This window comes from Orbicella franksi, chromosome 3 (assembly GCF_964199315.1).
Source record: "Orbicella franksi chromosome 3, jaOrbFran1.1, whole genome shotgun sequence".
Classification (NCBI taxonomy): domain Eukaryota; kingdom Metazoa; phylum Cnidaria; class Anthozoa; order Scleractinia; family Merulinidae; genus Orbicella; species Orbicella franksi.
In genome coordinates this window covers 3845366-3867798 of record NC_138147.1, presented here as the reverse complement: position 1 = coordinate 3867798, position 22433 = coordinate 3845366, and the positions used below count along the sequence as shown (strand labels likewise).

General features: G+C 37.3%; 2 protein-coding genes across 2 annotated transcripts; one reads left to right on the top strand and one right to left on the bottom strand.

Annotated features, from left to right (window-relative positions):
- The first annotated feature begins 98 nt into the window (after positions 1-98).
- Positions 99-13554, top strand: LOC145480732 (kinetochore protein NDC80 homolog). Its single transcript, XM_081459050.1, has 20 exons — positions 99-373; positions 740-810; positions 1066-1100; positions 1677-1763; positions 2269-2363; positions 2643-2745; positions 4667-4771; positions 4892-4991; positions 5505-5531; positions 5653-5720; positions 6461-6510; positions 7629-7723; positions 8145-8188; positions 8883-9044; positions 9568-9729; positions 9809-9898; positions 10156-10248; positions 10859-10998; positions 11447-11549; positions 11656-13554. Exons 1-20 carry the CDS (start codon positions 102-104, stop codon positions 11770-11772), a joined length of 2019 nt encoding a protein of 672 aa, XP_081315176.1. The 5' UTR covers positions 99-101; the 3' UTR covers positions 11773-13554.
- Positions 13555-13566: 12 nt separating this feature from the next.
- LOC145480733 (peptidyl-prolyl cis-trans isomerase-like 4) lies at positions 13567-22400 on the bottom strand. Its single transcript, XM_081459051.1, has 14 exons — positions 22233-22400; positions 21732-21799; positions 20607-20671; positions 19686-19803; positions 19186-19328; positions 18933-19029; positions 18569-18685; positions 17442-17566; positions 17075-17141; positions 16579-16690; positions 15985-16063; positions 15367-15700; positions 15154-15221; positions 13567-14407 (listed from the first exon to the last, which is right to left on the bottom strand). Exons 1-14 carry the CDS (start codon positions 22300-22302, stop codon positions 14281-14283), a joined length of 1590 nt encoding a protein of 529 aa, XP_081315177.1. The 5' UTR covers positions 22303-22400; the 3' UTR covers positions 13567-14280.
- Positions 22401-22433: the final 33 nt, after the last annotated feature.

The window sequence follows — 22433 nt, the reverse complement described above, 5'->3', positions numbered from 1 at the left end:
TGATCAACCCATTCCGTTCGTAGTATTGCAGATATAATTCAGGAAGTTTACATGACATGTTTGATGCTGTACTTACACGCGTGGGAACTGGAGCTGAGGTTATGAGCGCGGTTTTCAAAGTGAAACGTTCTTTGTTGTTGTGTAAAGCAGTTTTGTCGGTCATAGTTTTGTTATCGAAGTTGTTATATTTCCTCGCCAAAATGAGGCGAACAACTCTCGGAACCTTGAACATAGGAAATCATAGTAGACAAGTTACTCGGGAGAAGAAAACTTCTCTTGGACCAAGGCCTTCGATTGGAAACAGGACATCCATTGGTAGACCTTCGACATCAGGAAGACCGTCGCTTGCAAATGCAAGATCTGCAACAGGGAGGTAAGCAAAATTCATGTCATGTTAATCCTTTCCGCAATGTTAACAATTGGTTTTGCGATATTAAGCAAATTAAAAGCGATGCTTTGAGTTTTTCAGCTGAAAAACTGTATACTAGAATATAGCGTTGCTTTGAAAATTAAGCTCAATAGATTTGAATCTTAGTTGAACGCACAATTTCCTGTACACACCGTAGTTGTTCTAGTATAAACTACAACCTCGTAGCGCTCTGATTATAAGCATGGTTAACCAAAACCGACGCCTAAATGTTTTCAAATATCTACGTCTCGATCGGTGAGGAAAATCAGGGTACAAATTCAAGCAGGTTTAGCTTGTAAAACTATTGTAACTGGTTCTTAAATCTATTAGGAGGCCATCTAGTCAGTATGGAAGGGAAAACTGTGTGCAAATGAAAGATCCACGACCACTGTCTGACAGAGGTATGTTCCACTACATGTATAAAGAAGACATTAACCCCTGCAGATCGCAAAAGGGTTCCACACAATTCTCATTGTTTCTGAAGTCTTTCTGGTTAGCTACACATTAATTTTTAGCCTTACAGTAAGCAAAGGTACATTTTAGGCATTGAAATTTTCACACTTTGATATCTACTTAGAGGACTGCAGACTGAAAACTACCGTGCTTAAGATTGGCATGTCTAAAATCAAATCAAATACTTTGCATTTATACCACAGGATACCAACAGAAGATGATCAGATATCTCATGGAGGTATGCATGCAATAATATTTTAAATTTGAAAATAATTGACCAAGCATTTGCATTATTGGCTTGGTTACAAGGCGGCATTGCACTGTTTTAAAAAAAGATTCAATGTTGCGGTGTGTCTGTTCACAGATGATGTCAAAATGTTGTAAGAACAAAAAAGTGGCAGTGATGTTTTTACCACATTGTGAAATCTGTGATCTAGTACTGAACAGTGGCCACATGTATAGAATCTGCTTGATTTATATAATAGAGAAGCGAAAAAGAATGTTAGCAATGTCATCTATCTGTCTATCCTCCAATAGATCATGAGTAAGAACCAATCAAAATGCAAGGATAATTTGACTTATTATATAAATTGCATTTGATAACAACAAGCATTGTATTGTGTAATGATATGGAAACAGTTGAGTACATTCAGTCTCTTGGGTTCATAGGTATACTTTTATTTTGCTTATTTAACTGTTACAGTCAGTGCTCAAAAACTGGGTAATCATTTACATTACCAGTCATTTCAAGTACACAGTTTATAAATTCATCAATACAGTCATGCATTTAATGAAACACATTTCCTTCTCTTAGTTTCTAACAGAGTTCAATTATCCACATCAAATCTCCATGAGAATTCTGAGTGCTCCGTCAATGAAAGAGTTCTGCAACATTTTCCAGGTATAATTATGTGTCAAGTTAGTTTGATGTAATGTTTGAACTCCACAACAAAGGAAGTGTGCAAAAGCCCTTGATGTGAAACAATCTGAAATTCAATGAGATGATCCCCGAGGATGTTTTCTTTAATATACATCATGGCTGATGGGTACCGTACATTGACTTGATATGTATGTATCATCATCATCTTTTCTTAGTGTGCCATGGGACATGTAAGGCCTTAATATATAATCTCAGCATTAATATTCTTACTTTCACAGATACTTTGAGAATCCATTTGAACTCCAGGAGTGTGCTCTAGAAGTGCCTGAGTGCCACAGGCAACTAACTTTTGACTTTGGGCGACTTGAAAAACTTACTTTTTTCATATAAGCTTAAGTGAGCACTGAGAACGCAGGATTTCATGGTTAGGGTTAGGGTTAGCAAAATATTTCTTCGAACTTGTTAGGCCTAAGCTTATCACACTCCACTGACATGTACATGTTCTGTTTTTCTTTCTGTTCATTAGTTTCTGTACAAGTATATAAAGGCAGACACCCAGAAAACAACAGCACTGGAATCAAAACCAACAGAGGAAATCCCAAGGATCTTCAAGATGTTGGGGTTTGTAGGCAACAAATTAGATGAATTACACAGATTCTCTAGTAACTCCCCATCCCCAGTGAGGGTATTATAAGATGAACTGATATTTCATTATAAATGCTATTAAGCAAATTTGGTTCCAGATTTGAACAAAGAACTGGTGGGATATATTAGTTTCTAAATAAATAAGATTTTGCAGTATCACCCTATCACTTGATAGTGATTTTTCTTCATTGCACTCTGTTATAACCAGATAATTCATTTTTTTAGTTATTTATCTACCTCTTTGCATGTCCACAGCTACCCATTTACTATTTCAAAGAGTAATTTGTACTCTGTTGGTAGTCCTCATGCCTGGCCTATGGTACTGGGAGCACTTTGCTGGCTTATTGAGCTTATTAGGGTATGTACGTATATCCTGCCCTGGCAGAACTACAGACCTAAGTAAATGAAGTGCCATGCTATAGTATTGTAAATGGTTTGAACCCAGAAGTAGTTCATATAGTGTGATCGTCTGGGTGAGGGCGGCGTCGACAAAACCGGATCGGACCGGACCGGATCACGGATTGGATCACGGACCGGATCATGGACCGGATCACGGATCACATCACAGATCGCATCATGGATTGGATCACGGATGGATCACAGATCAGATCACGGATCGGATCACGGATCGGATCACGGATCGGATCAAGGAAAAAAATTCAAAATTTTGTTGAGCAAATTACACTAGAGTAACTACTGTGAGCAGAACGTTTTATTTAATTCAGGTGTGATATTCCTTTATTCTTTTATAATATCAAGCCAACTGGGAGCTGGTCACATGAATTCTTTTCAGGCTGTTGAGTTTTGACTGCGATGATCAATCATGTCTTCATATCTTTCTCCGCAGTTCAGATAAATGATATTTCGTATATTCGCTTGCATCAAAGGTAAACTGTCATAAAACGAGTAAGCGTGGTAATAATAGGACGAACGTATGAATCGAAACACAAAAACTAAAAACACCAAAAAAATTAAACACCTGATGATTTCAACCCATTTCCGTTTCTGAGACAAGTCTATACTTTTACAAGACCATTTGTATTTCAAGGAATTCTAAAGGTCTCTGAAGAGTCTCTTGGCCGAAATGAAACGCCGCGTCAGACTAGCCACGAATATAGCTGTTTTACAAAAAATTATAGGAATAACATCGATAGTGTGAACGATAACGCAACCCGAGAATAAACAACATTTTAGGAGTTACGTCACGACTTTTAGAGTCATTTTTAGGGTCGTAAAGAGTTGCCTTTATATGGAATAAAACCTTAAAATGATCGTGTTCTAGGATAGAAAGCACTTAAGAGGCAAGAACAAATCAAAACGGAAAGAGGATCGTTAAGGAGGGCAAAGATTAACGAGGACTGCAAATGACGAACTTGAAAAACTAGGCTAGTTTTTTCAAGATGCGCAAATCGTGACGTAGCTCCTTTAAAGCAAGTCATGTCCTTGAGCTTTCGTACGTAAGCTTTCTCATTAACTGTAACGCTAACTTAACGTTCACATCTGACACGAAAAAGTAGCCGAGAATTAGCTACTGATACTAACAACAATTTCAAAAGAAAGATTCAAGCAAGCTTCGAGCCAACTATCGTTCAAATATAACTACATCTGCCTGTTCATTACAGTTTAAACTCGTTGTAAATTAGGCGCTTATGTGGCTTTTTAAATGACCTGTTGTCATTCTCTGTAATTAACAGGTCATTGCGTCAAATTCGGGATTCTTATTTTCATTTAACATATTTTAGTTTTCCACTTTTATTTTTTATTGATTATCATCTTATAGACGATTTGATTTTTTTGTTTTCTTTTTTTTTTTGTGTGATCCGATCCATGATCCGATCTGTGATCCGATCCAGGTTTTGTCGACGCCGGGGTGAGGGTAGTTCTGAAAAGAGCTGTTGTTGGTGACTGACGTTTTGACAACCTGAGCAGTCAATGGACTCTGAGGATGACATTAAGTTGTCAAAATGTCAGTCACCAACAATAGTAACTTCAGATAGATCTACCCTGGACTATCACTGACAGTATACAAACTTGTGCCACATGTGGATTTTGTTTTTTTCTTAAACCTCAACTTGTGCGCTAAATTTAATCTGGATTGAAGTTGCTGAGCATCTAGTTGCAAAACCTCAATTTAGCAACCTTTTTTTTTCTCTTGGTATAACTGAGTCAAGTAGGCATTTTGTGGCTTAAATTGTTTAGTGTTGTTGTTGAGGCCTGTCAATGAAATCATACAAGTTTGTAGGATTCTAATATTGTGTTCTCTTGACTGATACTAACAGCATGCTATAAGTGTTGGTCAAGATATTGAAGGCCATGTTCTGTTCCCTGAGGACAACTATGAAGCTAGTGATTACCAAGAAGAAGGCCCACAACCTGAAGACAAGGTAATTATTAGTAATTATATTGTGATAACTTAAAGGCCATCAACATCTTATATACTGGTATCTGGTTTATGAAATACAATCATATATCAAATGAACTCATATCTTCTTGTATGATTTCAGTACTTTTTTAGGTATCTAGAGAAAAGCTATGCAGCATTCATGATGGGCACAGAACTTGATGAACTGGGAGAATTTGATGCTGAGTTCATTGACAATATCCGTAAGTTTGTTGACACTAAATACACAAACATAAAGTATGTAAAATGTAAAGTACACTTATTTAATACTCAAGTATTAACTAATTAAGACTGTTCAAAGTTGATTTCAACCCTACACCTCCGAGTTGTACTTTATTTATTTAGTATCATAGTTTGAGCATAAGGAGGTCTGTAGAAGAGACCTCTGTCCAGATCCAGGTGAAAGCCTTGAGGATGATTTTGCCTACCTGGTTTAACCATCTATATGTAAAGGAAAAATGTACTTCCTATAATTTAAAAGAAGTTCAGTTCAAACAGTTTTTCCTCCTGCTGAAAATGTTACTGAAACCCCTGCTGTTACAAAAGTCTCATACCTAGATATTCCCTTTGGTTGGCAGCATTCTCCAATCTGATTGGTTAATGAATATCTTCATTTGTGTATAGCACTTTTGATTCAATACATGACTAAAGTAAAACAAGAATCATGTTTAGTAGGGCTACACAGGTAGTTCTCACACTGCAATATCTCTTCTCAGGATCAAGAAATGCTGCTCTGCTTGAAGGTAACCTTTTCTACCTCATAATGCAACTGACTTCAATTCGTTAATATCATTACACATTTGACACTTTTCAGTTACAAAGTCTTATGATAACAAATCTCACAGAAATATTGAACATGTATAGGAATGGAAGAACTGATGAAGGAAAGTGTCTCTCTTGAAGAAGAATTAAACACGTTGAAAAATGACTCTGTAAGTAAAAAGAAGTCAGAGAATATTGCTTATCAGATTATGTGACTAATAATCTATTTTTAGTGTTGTCATTCATGTGGCTGATAACAATCATACAGACAACAAATTATATTGTTGTAACAAGCACAGGACTGTAACATGCCACTGAATAGTACTCATTACAGCTCTTTCAGACTCAAGACAACTTTGTTCAGCAATTCACTTTCATTTATACATAACATGTTTTGCAACATTATCTACATGTATGTATAGCAACTGATACAAATATAGTAAAAACTTTATGCAACATGGCTATGTACACGTATTTCGCAGTCACAGCTAAAGGATCACGTGTACTAAAGGCTTGAACCACAGTTGAGTGTTGATTGATACCCTCAATTGACATCTTGATCGGTACTCCATACACAGTCAACACTCAATCGACACTTGATCAGTTACAGTCAGTCGATAGTCGGCCGAGTGTTGACCTACTCATATACATCAATTGATCAAAAATTAGTTGACTGTCCACCAAGATGTCGATGGAGTACCAATCATATGTCAACCGAACTGTCCATGGAGTGCCAATCAAGGGTATCGATGGAGGGTATTGATTGACACTCGACCACAGATGCCTTTAGTACACATGACCCCATTTCTGACAAAAAATGTGGCATATGTTTTACACATAGCTCATAAAATTTCTGATCAGTTCTTTGATCAGTACTTTTATTTGTTTATTGTTCCTTTCAAATTGGTAGTCACGTCTCCAGACATTGGCAGAAAGAAAGACAACATTAGCTTCTGACAGGTCAGTTTAGAAAATTAACGTGACATGTACTTTAACCAGCAATTTATTATCCTCTTCGAGGCATTTGGTCGGAAGGGGATAGTCTTTTTCCACCCAGTGCTACTCAATTGTTACTCTCCAGCTAAGTGAACGCCTGAAATACTAAGTACTGTACAGTGCAACTCAAGCTGAGTAATGAGCTTACATTGTAAATCAAAGTGACACACATTCCCGAAATATTGAAAATGGGCTTTTTAATATTCACTGCTTTAGACCAACAAAAGACATCAAATTAGGGTTGAAATCGATAAACTGTAAAAGTACCATTCAAAGATCACCTTTCAAAGTTGGAATTTTTTCGAGCAGTCAGTACTCAGGGTCTGGATGGGAAAATCAGGACCGCTGGAGCATGCACAATTGATGATTAGCCAATCAAATTCAAGGACTTTAAGGATACCGAACCACTGAGAAGCTGGAGAAAAAAAATAGTGTCCTTTCAGTACTGGAAAATTGAACAGTCTACTGTTAAAGCAATTTAATTATAGTAAGACTAGCAAGTCTGGCTCACTCCTGTTCCTAGCTTGAACCAATTAAAGTTATAGGGATGAACTGGCTATGATTGCAGGCTACAAAAAAGGAAGAAACCTGAACAGTACCTGAGTTACTGTCACAGTGATAGCTTTTGTTATGCTGTTCCAATCTTGCTGTTGTGGTGATTAACAAAAACTATAAATACTTGTTATAACTCCCAACTCAAATACCTTTTCCAACTGGAGGAGAATGTGCCACTTGTCAAGGGTCAAAACTCGCTGACTCCCTAGGGGTGAACAAAACTCACGAACTCCCTAGGGAAACAACAGTTCGTGAACTTTCGACTCGCACTTTATTGCGTCGTGCACCTTGAAACCACAGGACATTTGTGTGCTAGTCAACGTCAAGTAAATAATTTTCTTCTCTTTTTTTTGAGTTGAGAGATATAATAAAGCACTTAATGATTGGCCTCACAGTGAGTTTTGTATCCCCTCAGCTTTGCCTTGGGGAACACTGAGGGCCTTGGGAAACAAAACTCACTGTTTCCCTTGGGGCCTGAGCCATTAAGTGTTTAATGTACAGTGTAAATCAACATTATTGCTTTGCAGAGAAAAGTTTCAAAATTACTTAGGAGACTTGGGCAAACATGGAAAGCAATTACAAGAAAAAAATGATCAGCTCCTGGAGGAATTGCAAGGACTGAGTAAGAGATATTTAGTTTTACCTAAAAATAAGAGTACAGTCAGTTTCTCTAATGTTTATTGCAGTTGTAATCAAATACCAGTTTATGGCAAATACCACTTGAACTGAGACTGGAATGAGCCCTCAGTCTTTGTCTCTAACTTGCTGAGTAGCTGAATGTGCCATGATGGCGTGCATGCTGGCAGTACAGTGCAATTGTTTTGGGTTGAGTAAAAAGATTTGGCTAAAAATGGTCTGGTTCCACTAACTGTTTATTACATTATTTTACTCTTTTCTCAAGGACCTACATGTTAAAAGTACTTTGATATGTACAAAACTGTGATATTCAATCAAGAAATTCTTCAGTAAAATAAGGTTAATGTGAGTCTTCTCTTTCTTTTGACCTTTTACTGATATTATCCTTTTATTGACATATTTTACAGAAGTGGAACAGGAAGCCGTCACACAAGAAAATGCTATGCTTCAGGTGAATAATGTTAGACTATCAATTGAAAACATTTGAGGTAGTTGCAGTGGCTCAGTGGTTGGTGTGGTAAATGTGAGCAGTCTAAGTTCCAACCCTGGCTGTGGTCAATGTATTGTATTTCTAGGCAGGACACATTACTCCCACAGTGCCTCTCTCTATCAGTCCAGCCATCTCTCTGTCAGAGCATACATGTAGCATTGCATGACAGTGACAGCACCAGATCTCTAGGTTATGGACTTGGTACAGAGTTCCCGTTAACGCACAGGTGTGCGTCTCATACATGTATGCACAAAAAATGAAAAGGATGCACAGTTTTTTGGGAAAGTACGTCCTTGGGACGCAGGAATAAAGTTCCAAAAATTTCAGTAATAGGCAAAGGACCCCTGAAAAGAAAAAGAATCCCCATCTCTGTGGAACTGGGGGCCCCAAGGACCCTTTACTATGAAGACTAGTGGGAACTCTGATTGGTACTGACAATTAACCCTGCAAGGGATAAGTTAACATCCCATCCAGATAGTGCAGGGGGAGTAGGTTGAAATACTTCTAGTCATTTTTAATTACCCTGTGGAAACTGGGGATTAGCCCAAAAGTTGGAGTCAAAGATTCCTTTTTGGCGAAAACTCTGCTGGTAGAAGCAATAGGCACTTACACTTACAGTTAAAGCTTATTGATTTGGTCGATTGTTTGTTTACAGCAAACTTTAAACAACCAAGAACTCAGTGCTGCAGATGTTGAAAGAATGAAGCATGAGAAAAGAGAACTACAGAAGGCCATAGAACAACTGGAAAAGGGAAGAGATTATTTTGATCAACAGATCTGGGAAAAAGAGATGCAGTATGCCAAAAAACACGAAGAGGTTAGTTTAGAGAAGCAAAAGTATTCTGACTAAGTGATTCATAAAATAAAATTGGCATTTGTTCATTTCAATAAATTCCATTCTGAAAACAATTTCTTTTATTTAATATTGAAATCACAACTCAGTTCAAAACTTGAATGAGATTTGACTACATAGTTGTCTGACTTTGTGTAACAGGGATGTAAAAGTTCGTGTCAACTTTACATCATTTAAAATGCGCTACAAATAGCCACCCTAAAAAACACACTTTATTTCTCATTCTGCTCACTACTACTATCATTCTACCCTTTCACAGTGCTGTTCCTGAGGATAGAAAGTTTGGTGTACAACTGGTAAAAAAGTGCTCAAAAAGACCAGTGGTGAATGTAAACTCAAAAACAAATATTAAATATTGACCAAGTTTCAACGTTACCTGGTCATGGATACCTGAAATTTTCACCCATCATTATTAAATAGCCACCCTGCCTCAGGCAATGGGAAGTTGAAAACAAACGTGTTTACCAGACTGTGCTTCCCTCTCCAGACTGAGAAGCAGATCCGCGAGTATAATGAGATGGCAAGGAAGTTGAAGCTCATTCCACCATCGGCAGAAAATGCAAATGGAATTGACTTTGAAATGCACTTCAATCCACACTCTCAGAGACCTGACCAGAGAGCTCACATGGACTTCAAGGGAACCATCAAGGTACTTTTCCAGAGGGAAGCCAAGGGGTCTGTTATAAAAAAAGACCTACAAAACTGATTTTAAGTGCTTTTCCCAACAGCCTGCTTTGCTCCGTCTTAAACAACACATTAGTGAGAAAAGTCGCACCACTCAGTCTCAAGTCATCACTGAAGAAGAAGCATTTGATCAGGTAAATTAAGATACATACATGATGGTGTAATACCAATAATCATTGCCAGAAGCATAGTTTTTCAATTTGGACTACTTAAAATCACTTTCAGGGGAAAACTAGCAATTACTGACATCAAAATGCTCAAAAGAAATTTTGAAAGGCAATCAGAAGTCACTTGCCTATTTTTTAAAGTTCAGAGGCAAAATGATTCTCACCAGCTGCCAATCAAAAGGTATACATGAGAGTTTGCAAAGTAATCAGAGTATATTTTGCAGATAAGTGAGATGGTGTCAGACAAACAAGAAGAAGCAACTGCCTTGGAAATGAAACTACAAGTGTTGGACAAGGATTTGAACTGGAAAAAAGAGGTATCTAACTGTTACATTTTAGTTAATTAATGAGTCAAACCAATTTTTGCAATCAGGAATGTTCATGACAACTGAAACATTTCTCAGTCTCAGATTAACAGCTCACAGGATGAGCGTAACTCCACTTGGGGAACATCAGAAGATTGTTTTGCAAGTATCTGGTTTGTGTTACTTATTAGGGAACCTGAGTAACAATGACACCGAGGACAATGCCTATCAAAAAATCAATTTATATTGTACAGGTCCTCAATTTTTGCAATTATGATGATTTGGTTTGTAAGTCTTAACTGTCTCAAAACTTGCCCAGGCTAAAAAAACTAATGACAGTATTAATTTTCAAAAGGAACTACAAAAATTTAGCCATCTTGGTTCATGGTCTTCAAAATGCAGAGATGTCAGTCATTTCATTTGTTGGTTGCGGAGGATGGCTAAGAAATGTAAAAAGATTATTTTATAATGCACATGCACAGCCATTGCACTGCTGTTATCAAACCTTTTGTTCGGTGACTTTCTTGTCGTTCCGCTGCTGGTTTGCTCCTTGATAAATATCTTTGTTTCATTTTATCGGGAGAAATAAATGTGTTGAAATACTCTTTGGCTTATTATTTAGATTATGTCAAAAGAGTATCAGAAAACTACAGGCACAGCACAGAGTTTGGATGAAGGTGTCCAGCAGATGAGAGCAAAAGTACTTGAATATGAAGTAGCAGTAGAAGAAAAGGAAAGAAAACTCAAGGAAGTTAAACTGAGGTACCTATAGACTTCATTGACAAAATTTAATGTTTTCTGGCAGGTGAAATACTGTGGCAAATGTGGCATATTAGACTCAAAATCTAGCGGTCTGAGTTTGAGTGCTAGCCTGGATCCTTTAGTTGTGTTGTTGAGATGGACCAGTATCTCATCCGGGGGGGGGGGGGGGGGGGGCATGGAATAGAAATACTCCTAAACTGGGATAAGCTCCAGCTGTATGGGCCCCTTGGCCTGCAGATTTTACCTTCATCTGTATCACAATGGCAACACTTGCTACATATATGTTAGGGATTAGCAATACAATGGTTGCTTATCATAAAACTACATTGTACCTGAGTGGCAAAACACCAGCAGCACTGTAGGCCACTTCTGACTTGGTCTAAATTAAAAAATGCAAATGTTCAAAAAGGACTCCATACTAACTGTCAGTTGATTATCTGTACATCAGGGTGGAACAAAGTGTAGATGAACGAGAGGAAGAGAAAGAGGAATATTCCCAATTCATATTGAAGGCATGTCACATGATCATGGAACACAAAACCCTCATTCAGGTGAGAGAAATGTACTGTTATCAGAGCTCTACTAGTGCTGATGCAGCAATTGGATTATCAAATCTCTGTGATGTTTTTTCATCAATTCAACTTTCTTTAACTTCAGAATCGAACCCATGAACTTCTTGAACAAGCAGAGGAAATCTTAGAGCAAACCAAACAGGCTGAGGTACCAAAATCATCCACGTCGATTCCAGAACAAGCAGTAGAAGAACAGAGTTAATTTTGAGTATTGTTCAAGAGTGTACATGTATTTATGTGGCAATCATTAGAACTTAAAGTAGGCATAACTGTCCCTTAAGATGTCAGCATTTTAACTGAATTCAGTATGGTTATCAACTTATGTAATGATTTGGTTTGCTATTATAATTATTTGGGCAAGGACCAGTTCCTCCTGTAGATTATCACCCCAGTAGCCAGAAGCCAGAAGTAGTAAGAGGTAGCTGTGTTCACTGACCACAGCAGAGTACCCCCTTGAATTAAATGTTGTCTTTAACTAAAAATATTCATTGCTTGTCATGCCAAAACTTTGCAATAATTACAAAGTTGTTTTCTCCTTGTGTTCACCTAATGTGAGGCAGAGGGATCACTCCAAATGCTCATAGCATCTATGGATATCACAGAACTACAACCTTGCTCTCAAATGTTGGAAAAAATTCCCCCTTCACCCCAGTTCAAAGTTGAGGTAGAAATTTGTGTCCATCGATTGTATTGGTATTTCCAACATTGAACGGGAACGCAGGGGAAATTTTCAAGACAATATGTCCACGGTTGTAGACCCTGGGGAGGGGGGTACTCCCAGAAAAATTTGATGGGGGTGTGCAGCCTGCTTCCCAAAATGCTCACTCTATTTATGACCAAAATGGCTGAAAACTCATACCCTTTGGGGCTGCACATACCTTTATAGCCTTCATAAGGGTGTACCCCCCCCCCCCCCACCCAGGAACTAGGCATTTTTGAATGACACAATCTGACAGCATTTTTTATGATGACAGATATAAAGCTTAGCATTGTTACATGTTCTTTATGAAGTGAAAAGTTTTGTGAATATGTTTAGTCATTTCTTATCAAAGATTAAGTCTTGCGTTCATTTGGTATTATTGTACCTACTTGTTATGACATGTTGAACAAAATAAACAGCTGACCAGCAAGTTTGATAAAACAAGCTTTTAAGTATTAATTATTGGAAGGATTTTGTTTCCTTTTTACACAAATGATGTTACATGTGTGTGGTTGAATCACTGATAAAAATTTGTAATGTTACAGTTGTTCTTTGGCACCTTCTCAAAAACTAAATTATGACAGTCATCTTTGGTATAAGAATTTACTTTGATAAGAAATGTGTGCTTTGCATTCCTTATGCATTTCAAAATCTGCTGCATAATCAAGGCTGTGGTCTAAAAAATGTAAGTTTTTTTCAGCTGCCCAAAGGCAAAAGCTAGTTGCCTGTGGCTCCTGCATGCTTCTAAAGCACAGCCCTGATATAAAATAAATATGTTTTTCTGTTTATCATTGGTCAGTGATGATGTGTCAACTCCACCAGACAACAACCATGCAATGATTCCAATTCTGTCCCCTCATAAAGACATAGGTATGCATGGTATTTGAGCACTGTTCACTAGTTAAATGCTAAAGAAAAGTACAGATTGAAATTTTTCTTTACCCAGCCAGTCAATTAATCAAATTCAATCTTAACACGTCTTTGGTTCAGTTTTGAAGCTGCTTTCTGGCCAACCTTTCTAAACGGAAAGACTTTGTAGGAAAATTGCAGAAGAATCTGACCCCACTAATGTACTACTGGATAGGGGAGGGGGTATCCTAATTACTGAATAACATACAATGCTCACCTGGTAATTTTTCAACATGTATGCCCATTAAACATGATTATCTTGATGTGTGTGCATAATTTTCTACAAAGTCTTACCTGTAATGTTGAGATCCTCAAACATACTTGTTAATGCCCACCATGCATTTAAAATTCAGTTGTAAATAAAGTAAGACAAAATCCGACAGGAAATCAAGCAATTTCAGTTTTTAGTGGGCAAAAATCCTGCACCAGAATGCTGTTGAGTACATGTATATTAAAACTGTTTCTGCATTTTCTAAAAGCTAAAGATATAAATAATTGCCTGAAATAACACCAAAAACAATTTCCCATGGGAACTCGAGAAAATAAATTTAAGTTCAGAGAAATTGTGCAATCACAGGCAAAATTTCATCATCAGTTTCATTTCACCAGTACTTTCAAGTGTTTCATATGAACTTCAAAATTTGTTTTTGGCATTTGGTGCTGTTAGAATAGGCTTCTTTTGAGAAGATGTTCAAAACATTCCCACAGAAGTTTGTAATATGGTGCAAATAATTTTGGTACAAAGTTTTTGTCCACTTGTTACTCAAATGTCTGGTGTATTCCTTCTTAATGTACATTTAATATATCTATAGAGGAATAAAACACATTCCTTGTGGGTTCAACTCTTTTACTTGTGCAAATTACTGTTCTTCTGTTCCAAAAACGCAACCTATACGTACACTACAGACAGTAGTGATATGCCCAAATTCCTCAGATCTTGTTGTTTCATTTTATGACTCCTCTTGAGGCTTGCATACTTGTTTTCATGATCAATAATGGTAGGAATGTCTGCAGAACCATGCTCTTGCTCGCATATTTTGCTTACTTCACAAGCAAGACAAGAGATTGTTCCCCTGATAATCACAATTCCATGTTTCAAGCTTAATGTCTATGACTTGAATGATGTTTATGCTCATGTGAAGAGTGCTTGCTTTTGTGTCCTTCAGAATGTCTTTGTTTGTCTTGATCATGTTTTGAATATTTTTCTTTCTTTCTTGGAGAATGGTCCCTAATGTGGAATTAAGTATTAATTAATGAAAAAAGAAATGACTTGAACTGGTAGTTTGCTATCCAAAATTACTACCTTGGTTTATTCCATTTATAACAAAATTACTACTAGAAAACACCCTGAAAGAAAGTGCGTGCAAAAAAACAGTTCTTCTGTGACTCAATAGAAACAGAATCAGCAAAAAGATCAGGCAAATGATGGACCAACCTCATTTGCAGGGTTTCTCATCTTCCCTCCCAGAGCGAGAGAGCTCTGGGAGACCAGGGGAACAAGGTTGAAGATGGATGTAATGATAATTGAATAAACATGCAAATGATTTGTCTTTTGTTTTCTTGGGGAGTTTTCAAAAAGAAACAGACAACATTTTACCTGATGTTTCTATTGATTTACAGTAACACTTGTGAAAGTTTGGGAGAACCAAGCTCTTGAATCACTTGTTATGGCTTGTGTTCACAGCATTTCTCATCTCCCAAACTTCCACTCATGTTTCTAAAACTCAGAAGAAAAACTGAAATATTACAAGTTAACTTATTACTAACATCTATTTCAATACTTAAGCACCCCAAAAAATTATCAAAGAAAGAAAAGGGTACTGTAGATGTCACTCTTGACATTTACTAGTGACACATCACTACAGAGAACTTGTCCATGTGTGATTCTTGGATATGTAGGTTCACCAACAATACTAACATAGATTGTCTAGAATCATATTACACACTCCTGTTTATACACAGGTTGTTGAATACCTGTCTCTTCTGTGCTTGTGATCCCTTGCCTTTGCCAGTGTTTCTGTTTGATGTTTTTCGTCACTGTACTGATCAATTACAAAAAGCACAGTGTTACTTAATTTATCTTGACTTAGCATTTAAAAGTAACCCATTCACTCTCAGGAATTTCCCCCAAAGCAGCAATTTCTTGCACAATATTAAGCCTTTTTCTGACAACAGACATTGGCTTACTTTATGACTTCTTGTGTGATCATCTGCTTTACTTTTCTTCTTTCTTTTTATTCTCTCATCATCCTCGCTACTACTAGGGCTTCTTCGTCTCTCCCTTTTGTCTCTCGTTCCTCTATCCTTCGGTTCATCTTCACTACTGCTGTAATATGCCTTTCTTTCATGCCTCCTGTCTTTCTCTTTCTCGTCTGGTTTTCTGTTCCTTTTGTGATCATCATTGTGACTGTGCTTTATCTTCCTTTCTTCATCACTGTGGCTTCCACGTTTTTGCCTCTTTTGTTTGTTTTCAGAATTACTGTTGACATTATGTCCATCATCATCAAACACCAAATCGTATCTTCATTTACTGAGTCAAGAGAAATGCTCGCATGAGGATTGTAGTCATAGGAGAAATCAAGCCATCAGCTTTCAGTGCCTTTTTGACCAATTTAGCTATTTCATTTATTTTATGTTTTCTTGACTTTCGCTGAATGATCAGGGCTCGAAAAAAAACTTGAATTCCAACTTGCTCTTGGGACAAGTAGCTCTCAAATTTTGCTTGCCCTGGGCAAGTCATAGTTTGCAACAGTGGAAATGGAGACCATTACAACATTATAAAATGTATGTTTGTTAAAAGGATACCCTGTCATTTCTTTGTGTCCCTTGACAGTGAATTTAGGTTTGTCCTTGTCACTTTTGCTTGGGAAGACTGGTTTGGCTCCTGTTTTATAAATTAAAGCAAATATAAACTTATGGGAAGAAATCAAAGAAAATACAAAGATAGAAATGAAACTGACTTTGCTTGTGATTTGTTCCAATAGCCATCTTTGTAATAAAAACTAAACCTAAATAAATCTCATTGGAACAACATAATTTATTCAAAAATAATGTAGCATGATTGTGTTCTTGATAAATGAAATGTGACGAGTGAACTGATCAACATGACACAAGTGTGTGACAAAAAAAAATTTTTGGTCCTTGACAAGACTCGAACCCATGACCTCCCAAACACCAGACGGGTGCTCTATCCACTGAGCTACGAGAACTCATGGAGAGCAAGGTCATTTAGGTGAATTCATATGTGACAGGCATCCTGCATACTGCTAGAATTGTTAATACTGCTCTGTCAAAGTCATCTTGAGAAGTGAGAAGTGAGTAAAGATGGTGAATTTTAAGAAGAATATGCGTTGTTTTCAACTTAAAAAGTATTCTGTTAATAAATGATGATTGAATTACCCTGCTTTTGAAGCTGGACTTTTGCAACTGACTGTGAAAAATCAACATGAATTCGTCGGTCATCAATGAGTACATTGTCCATTTTAAAGTACGCACGCTCACAGTCTTCAACCTGAAAAGAAAATGAGAAATTAAATGAATAAAAAAAAAACCTTAAATTTTTATTTGAGTCACTAGAGGTCCTGTAAGTACACCATTATGTTTCTTGCAGTGTATAAAATGTCTCAGCTCTATTCAAGTATGCACCTCTCTAATTCCTGTAATGCCCTTATGAGAATTAATGTTTTGATACCTAAACCACACCACCTTAAAGTACATGTAAATTAATTCTGCAACTCATAGCTAATAGGATTTGATTTCAAAATGTATCTTAAGACAAGTAACCTTATCAATTTTATTCGGGCATGTTCACTTGAGGTTTACAAGTACCTTTAGTTATACCTTGTAACTACCCTTCCTTCAGTTTCGTGAACTGTTTACAAAATGATTCACTTACATTCTCAAACTCAATGAAAGCATACTGAAGTGACTCCCCGCTCTTCTGGTCCCGTATGACTTCACAGCTGTAACCAAATAAATAACATCATGATTTTTATGTAAATGAATTGTGTTGCCAAAAGTTATCGATACGTTAAGGTATGACTGAGCAGCCTTTTCTTCATTGTCAAGTTTTGCAAGTTTGAATACCTGCAATGGGCTAATAATGGATGCAGCTTTCTTGAAACAGAGCTAAACATCACAACTGCACCAAATGTTTGTACCCTCAACTCACTGAAGAGTATACCCAAGAGAAAATCTGGTGGACAACATTTTGATAACATGTGCAAAATTGTTTTAATTTAATATGTACAATTAGAACACACCTTTTAATGGGTCCAAATCTTGAAAATATTATCTCCAGGTCTTGATCTTGAGTGACAGGATTCAATTTACAGACAAAAAGAACATTGTCAGGGGGTTTAATGTCGGCATCGGGAATATCACCAACCTGAAAAAACAAGTTGTAATAAATTTTGTTATAGTAATGTAATGTTGAAGTACAATAATGGATGGAGAGTTTGAAGATGGCTTATTTGAAAAACAGTCATTACCTGACCAGTGGATTAAAAGTTTCAATTTTAACAGGCAAACAACCAATAATTAATTGGTAACCGGAAGACTTGTTAAGCCTAAAGGTTTCCGCATTGGTTTGTTGTAGCATTAATACATGATCACACTTATTTTACCTGTGAACACACCTGATAGCTACTGACATTAATCTTGGTTGTCATTTCACCAAAACAGTGACAAGTTACACTGCTGGTTTAATGCATCATGTACAACCACATTCAAGGACTGATGTCATGTGCACACGCTGGCCAACTCTCCTGGATTATCTGGTGATCTCTTTGTTACCTGGACAGAACTTCTCAGTCTCCCGTACGTGTCACCAGATCTCCCAGATATGATGGAAAGCACCTATTTTGGCTGATTTTGGGCATTTTGGGGGAAAAAAGTTTGGATATATCAGGAGTTTCAATACTGTTCTTAGCAGGAGGGTAACTGGTTTTCACAGCCAGGCAAAACGTTTTGAATTGAACTTCTTTATAAGAGAAACTTTCCCCTGGACGGTCAAACCAGACGGGCAAAATCATCCTTATGGTCGATCAATTTGCCCGGTGCTTGGCTCTCAATGAAACCACTGATACATGACACATTTTTGTGGTTGAATCGATGGAATTCTACTTTTAACAACATTTTAAGGACAAGAAGGTTTTTGAGAAAGTCTGATGTCAATATTTTTTGGTTGGCATCTCTGCACTGTGTTGAAAAAAAAAGTATCAATTGAACAATGCAAGTCTTCAAACCACCAGAGTTTGATCTTTTTAAACCTACATTTAACTGCCTTACAAAATATTAATCATATCAGAGTAAAGCAATATCAGCTTTGTTGTTGCATTCTTTCATACGGACCCACTACACAATGTATCTGACTAAATTTGGAACATACCATTTCAAGGATCTGTGTGCCAGCCTTGAGCTCTCTTTCTTCAATCATCTCATCAATCTCCTCCATAGTTTTACCCTTAGTGTCATCTATCTCCTCGTCAGCTCCGATGCGACCACTCTGAAAATAATGATAATTCTGTCATGGTACTTCTCAGTATAGAAAGCAGCATGCTGTTTCCAAGGTTCTGTCATACTGTTCTGTGATATTTGTTAGTTAGCTTGATCAAGCTACTTTTAGTATTCAATACTAATCATCACATCCGGAGGTCCAGACTAAATCATCAGAACTCAGCAAACCCAGCCTGTTTATTTGCACTTGAAAAACAAAAGTTTACAATCTGGAATTAAAAGGACCACAAACTTACATCAAGCTGTTCTTTAGTCGGTTCTGGAGACCGATCAGGTATTTTTAGGCCACTCGGATCATCAAAAGGATCGTCAAGTATTACAGTGTGGTTTATTCTGTGTCAATCAAGAGAAGAGGTACACTATTCAATTGACCTGTGCTGAACACATTCAACAATACATACCACTTAGTATTTTTATCAGAATTTCAGGTGTTTTCTGACTTACAGTACTGTTACTTCATATTCAATACATGCAATCACAACTGTTAACCTGATGTCCTGGTAAGGCCTGTTGTCATCATCACAAATGGCATCATTCAGTTTGTCCAGGATATCAAATCCCTCAACAACTTCGGCAAACACGGTGTGAACACCATCCAGGTAATCAAGATCTTCTCCCAGGGTGATGAAAAACTGAAAGTAGTTTAGGTTCTTGTTAGCAGAAAGTTATCATCTCAACAAGGTCAAAAGTGTCTGTTGTTATTAATACAAAAGAGACGGAAGAAGTCATACATGATACAAGGACAAATGGCTCTAATTTCACTAGCACAATGTATGAGAACAACCAAGCAGAGAAGACAAACATGCAAGAATCTCAAAATGATCACTACATGACTGTATTATAAAAAGAATTCAATTACAAGAAATAATTAAAGCTTCTCATGATTAACTAAAATGTTCAGATTATGCCAGGTCAATAATAAATAATTATTTAACAAGTATCTTCCCAGGGAATGTTAAAAGAAATTAATTTGGAGCCTAGCAACTTACTTGAGAACCATGCAAGTTATCTCCATTGTTTGCCATGGACACGGTTCCTCTCTTTTTATGTTTTATACGTGGTTTCATTTCTGCTTCAAAGAACTTTGCTTGGTCTCCATAGAGAAACCTTGAGAACATTGACAGAAGCAGTGGTATAAGTATTGCACATCATTTGGTTTTAGTTACCTCCACATTCTAACACCACTGAGAGTAAATATTTTCTCTTTACAAGCTCCAAATTTACTACTGCAGCAATAGCATTGATACCCTTCCAAAGAACCACCTTGTAAATTTGAAAAAGTGGCTATAACTAAAGCTGATCACTGCCAAGAATGGGTTTTCTTGAGCAACTACCAGGACTCGAAAAAAAGTGCTGTCAGGTTGTCTAGGACATGTAGATTCTCCTCCTGGGCAAATAACTTTTCATTCTCACTTGCCCGATAGGTAAGGGACTAGTCAAGCTGTCTGCCAACTAAATCATTAAAAGAGCAAACGAAGACTCGTCCAGGGAAAGCAAAATGTGAGAGCTACTTGTCCCAAGGGCAAGCTGGAATTCACGCTATTTTTTTTTGAGTCCTGACTTCCTACTGAAACAGTAGAGACTGGTTTCTTACAAGAGCTATTAGCATAAAGCTTTGGACATGTAAGAGTATTAATAGCTAATTGTGAGTTTAAGACTTTTGAGTGAAGATGATCTTGGCAGATGATTATTTTAAAAAGGGGAGTTGGTAATTTCCTCAAGTGGTTGTAGCCATTTACGAGAGTGTTTGCCTCCGAGAGATTGAGTTACAAAGCTTGAGTGACAATTTACAGAGAGTTTCATCATGGTGGTTGTAACCAGGGCTGGTTGCTTACTAATGTGGTCACAAGAGGAGCTTTGACCATATTCACTTGAGATGTTGTGGGAAGGAATTAGCAACTAGTTAGTACCTGAAAACAGATTCCCCTCCAGTGCCACGCCCAGTTGGGTCCCCCGTCTGAGCCAGAAAGTTTGGCTACAAGCAAAGAAAACATGAAGGTTTGAAAAATTTGTTTTGAACTGTTTTTCATTGGTTCTCAGCTCACTATGCACTACTGCATCAGCTCAATAACAAGACCATTGTTGGTTGGATCTAAGCCTGAGCACATCATGAAAAAAACACACAATGAGAACCCTTTAAAATAAGAACAAACCTTCCAAAGGGAACATTCAAACAAAGAGTTTGTATGTCAAGGGAACAATTTGATAAAATGATACTTAATGTACCATACTTTGAGCTAAAAGTCTGTGTTACAGTCTGTCAAACTTCAAATTGCATTTAAATATCAGAGTTTCAATAAATTTAAAAAAAAAAAAAGAGGCCAGTTATGGTTGCAATAGCTCACATTTTTCAGCAAGGCATGAGAAATTAGTCGTAACGTTGAGATCAAAGTTTTCAACCCAAAGGCACAAGACCAAGACAGGAAGGCAGGAATATTGGATCATGTGTACTGAAGGCATTTGCAGTCAAGTGTCATTCGATACCCTTAATCAATACTCTCGATTGACACTCAATCAAAACTCGATCAATATTCGATCAACACTTCATTGACACCTCGGTTGACACTCCATCGACACTCCATCTACCTCTCAGTTGACAGTCGGTCGAGAATCAACTGATTTTCGATCGGTGCATATGAGTCGGTTGACACTAGGCCGACTATCTACTGACTGTTGATCAAGTGTCGATCAAGTGTTGACCAAAGATCCATAGGGATGTCGATTGAGTATCGATTGAGATGTTGATTGAAGGTATCAATTGAGAGTATTGATCGAGAGCATCAATCGACACTTGACTGCAGCCTTTAGTACACATGATCCGGAATATTAGATGTCTCTCATGTTCATTGATGTCTCTCCTGTTCATTGAATTGAGCAAGGCTGCCATTTGAAAAATTCTAGACAAGTGACAAAATGTTTCGCATTAGCTTCATTAGTTCCATACTGTATGTGACAACTATGTCTTGGACATAAACATCAGGTTAAATTATACTACAGATAATAAAAAAAAACTGGGGAAAAGGGAAAGAACCTACCTGCACAGAATGAAACAAGCAATAGTTATAATACTTTATCTTGCACAATTTTAAAAAGTTGAGACATGCTGAAAATGATAAAAGACAGGTGTTAACCAAGAGGGGTCTTCAAAGAACTACACTAGTCAATACACTGTTGAGTAGGTTCAATTGTTTCTTGTTTGTCCGTTGCTTTGTTTGCTTGCTTGTTCATTTGCTTGTTAGCAGCAGGGAGGTTGTGCTGGATGGGAGAGCTACCGAGGAAATCTGAATTTCAATCAATCTCAGGTTGTCGAAACGTCAGTCACCAACAACAGTTCTTTTCAGAACTACACTCACCCGGACGATCACACTATACGAACTTCATGTGTTTATTAGGAACATCAGTTTGGCTCAAGCTGAAGACGTGCTGTAACTGGTCTCCGTTGGAACACTGACATGCAGTTTCTAAACGGTTTATTTCCAGTATAACACCAAAACTTAACAAGTCGTCACATTCACACAGGACGAATTTCTACCAACCTCGCGGTCTTTCATCTGTGAACAAATCAATCACGATATCTCCCAGAGTCGTTTCAAGAAGAACAGACATCTTTCCTTCACAAAAACCTCCCACAGTAAGAAGCAAAACCAAGTCCAGGTCTTTTTGCTGATGTTTCAACTTTCCAGAGATGGATTCATGGTAAAAATTCTGTTTAGTTAAAAAGATAACTGCATAAAAAG

What these genes read in the sequence shown, in the direction of transcription:
- LOC145480732 (XM_081459050.1), top strand. Translation starts at nt 102, where the DNA reads ATGAGCGCGGTTTTCAAAGTGAAACGTTCTTTGTTGTTGTGTAAAGCA. An exon ending in AGGATCTTCAAGATGTTGGG is followed by an intron (nt 2,364 to 2,642) that starts GTTTGTAGGCAA and finishes GCATGTCCACAG; the next exon opens with CTACCCATTTACTATTTCAA. An exon ending in GGCTTATTGAGCTTATTAGG is followed by an intron (nt 2,746 to 4,666) that starts GTATGTACGTAT and finishes TGATACTAACAG; the next exon opens with CATGCTATAAGTGTTGGTCA.
- LOC145480733 (XM_081459051.1), bottom strand. Translation starts at nt 22,302, where the DNA reads ATGTCTGTTCTTCTTGAAACGACTCTGGGAGATATCGTGATTGATTTG. An exon ending in GCACACAGATCCTTGAAATG is followed by an intron (nt 17,567 to 18,568) that starts GTATGTTCCAAA and finishes TTGTTTTTTCAG; the next exon opens with GTTGGTGATATTCCCGATGC. An exon ending in CACAAGCACAGAAGAGACAG is followed by an intron (nt 14,408 to 15,153) that starts GTATTCAACAAC and finishes ATTCCACATTAG; the next exon opens with GGACCATTCTCCAAGAAAGA.